At 36.8% G+C, this 3,005-nt stretch overlaps 1 protein-coding gene across 1 annotated transcript; it reads right to left on the minus strand.

Moving 5' to 3' along the window:
- Nucleotides 1-1,264: 1,264 nt before the first annotated feature.
- On the minus strand, nt 1,265-2,194 carry LOC115017958 (odorant receptor 131-2-like). The gene has a single exon (XM_029446724.1). It carries the CDS (start codon nt 2,186-2,188, stop codon nt 1,265-1,267), a length of 924 nt encoding a protein of 307 aa, XP_029302584.1. The 5' UTR covers nt 2,189-2,194.
- Nucleotides 2,195-3,005: the final 811 nt, after the last annotated feature.

The raw sequence follows: 3,005 nt of genomic DNA on the forward strand, positions 1-3,005 counted from the left end.
AGCTCAACACCTTCTATTTGTGCTTTGAAGCTAACTGTTACAGTGCACAACGTGAGTTTTAGAAGAGTTAACACCAGGAAGGCAGCAGGACACGACTGAATATCTGGACGTGCTGTCATAGCCTGTACTAACAAGCTAAAACTGGTGTTCTAGTCTGGTGTCCTGTCTAAGAAACCTTGTCCCAGCTGCCTAAATCAATACCAGCCAGTACCTCTGCCCTCTGTGGTGATGAATTGCTTTGAGTGGCTCATCAAGGACTTTATTACCTCCTCACTACCTCTAATCTAGGTCTACTACGCCATTTCATCCGCACTGCCCTGGCCCTCCTAGACATCCGGAGGGGAAGTTTTGTTAAAATGCTGTATGTGGACTACAGCTCAGTGTTTAACAAAATTATCTCCTCAAGACTTGTCACAAACTTAGGCCTGCCACAGACGGGCAGTGAGTTTTTGGTAGGTCCTGAAAACTGCTTGGACATGAACTAGCTGTATCTATGGAAAGGGGTCTTATTCAGTATGTATACAGTGTTATTAAAGCATGAAAAAACAACAGAATATGGGTGGATTGTATATATACAAAGATTTGCATCAATACAGATTTTATTTTGTCATAAGGGGTAATGTACAGCACAATCCAACTTCTAAACACTCAACATTTCAAACTATGTAACCAATAATAAATTATGCATGATATATATATATATATATATATATATATATATATATATATATATATATATAACAATGATAACATGTGGCGTTTATAAGACATAAAATCCATGTAACAATCTATTAGATCCATCATGTCAGTTTTAGGATTTTCATGAAACTAGTTGTAAAGGTGTAGCAAGGGCTAAGGAAGAAACTATTATATGCAGCATATTGCCATAATAAATGGATCTGATTGGATTTCAATCATCTGATTGATGATTTAAGGTCTCGGTCCACACGAGCACATAGGGAAGAATCAGTTCATGCAGCTAAACTGGCTGTGGAGTCTAGATTGACACAACTCTGTCAGGTATACAAAGTTGTAGATAGTGTAGCACAAATGACTTATTAAACCTACTCACAGGTCATAGAGGCTCATATACAAAAACAGAGTTAAGCTTAAATTGCTGCTTAAATAACAATGTAATCACAGTTACGCTTAGAACAATTATTAGAAAACAGTTAGAAATATAACATACAAAAGTGAATCGCAATCATGCACAGTAGAACATTTGATCTTTTTTTATTTAATGAATTGTGCAATTTCTACCTTATCAAATATTACTTTTATACCAACCAGAAAATGCATAGCTTTTCAGTGCATGAAAGAACTTTTCATCCCTGAGGCCATAAATGAGAGGACTCAGGCATCTTGGAGCAAGACTAAACATTATGTAGTTAAAGTACCTGACATCTTTAAATAACTTGAAATTAATTAGTAGTACAGCAGCTTCTATGAATGGACACCACAGACTGATGAGACAGAGCAGCAGCTGGAAAGCATGAAGAATTACCGTTCTGAGCCCTTTCCATGTTGACTTTTTATTCTCTCCTGATGCAGCTTTGGCCACTTTCATTATTTTAACATAGGAGAATACAATGCTGATACACATGATCAAGAAGTAAAATTGATATACAGCTGACCTAACATGATCATGCCATCTGTACAAAATAAATATCTCCACAGAGCACACACTGTATTGTTTGTAAATTCTATGAGAGGCAGATGCAAAATACATGGAGAGAATAACAATACAGGGTACAGAGCTGAGGCAGTGAATGATGAGGATACAATTCACAGTGCTGCGTGTGGTGCACAGCTCTCCATGGCGCAGGGGCATGCAAATGGCCACGTAGCGCTCCAGAGTCATTACTGTCAAAGTAACTGGTGTGACTACAAAATACAGAAGTACCACAAACGAGATAATTATGCATAACCAAATGTGCATAGTGAATTGAAAAAGGCTCAAGATTAGCAGGATATCAGACATAATTAATATTAAGCTATCAGACAGCAGCATAACAGCAAATAAGATATAGCGTGTAGTTGTGTAAAAGCCCTCTTTTTTTAAAAAGGTTATTAAGAGCAAAATATTGATGCAAAGAAAAATCATCACCAGAAGCTGCACAATAATGACCTTGTCATTGATCTGCCGCCGCGAGAACTCACCACCAACCAATGAGTTGTTATCAGCCATCAATGCTCTAACCAAATACATAAGTTGTTACTGTTTCTGCCAAATGTTAAATTGTCATTGTTAAATGTGTCCATCAAAAGAAAAGGAGGATCTTAACACAAAAAGGTAAATGTTAATATCAAGCTCTCTCTGTGGTGCTAAGATAATAATTTATGTAGAGTTTTAAGTTAGTGCATGAAGACTTTATAGGAATGAGTAGAATACAAGCAGAGTAACAACTAATGAAGCGTAGTGTCATGATCAGGATTTTTGTATATCCTGTTTTATTTTGAAGTGTTCACTCCCCCTTATGTCATGTCTAGTTGTACTTCCTGTCTGTGTTTTCTCTCTGTGATTGTTGATTTATCCTCCTGTATCAGTATTTTGGTTATGTTATTTAAAGAGTATTTTCCTAGTATAGGGCTTAAGAGGTGAAAAGTTATTTAGATTTTTAACTTTTTTAAATGTCGTTCGATGACTTCAACCAATAACAAGACTAATTTATTGGAAAAGGGCTTAAAGTGAAATCCACTTCAAAACATTGTAGTTCTACATAGTAGTTTAAAAGTGAGACACCACTGGCAGTAATGGTGGCTTGTTTACATCAGCCTGCGAGACAGATTCTCTACAGACACGGACAGAAAGTGAGCAACATTTCATTAGTTGTTACTCTGCTTGTATTCTAGTCCAAGCCAAAATATCAAGGCACACCTGTATTCATATCCGGGCAAAATACCCTCTGTAACACATAGTATCACTGTTATCACTCTGCGAACATTTATTTAGCCTAGTCCTTGTAAACTAGCTATTCTCCTTCACACTAGCAAAGAGCCTTTGA

This window comes from Cottoperca gobio, chromosome 13 (assembly GCF_900634415.1).
Source record: "Cottoperca gobio chromosome 13, fCotGob3.1, whole genome shotgun sequence".
Classification (NCBI taxonomy): Eukaryota; Metazoa; Chordata; class Actinopteri; order Perciformes; family Bovichtidae; genus Cottoperca; species Cottoperca gobio.

Excerpts from the sequence above, each read along its gene's own strand:
- LOC115017958 (XM_029446724.1), bottom strand. The coding sequence starts at position 2,188 with ATGGCTGATAACAACTCATTGGTTGGTGGTGAGTTCTCGCGGCGGCAG.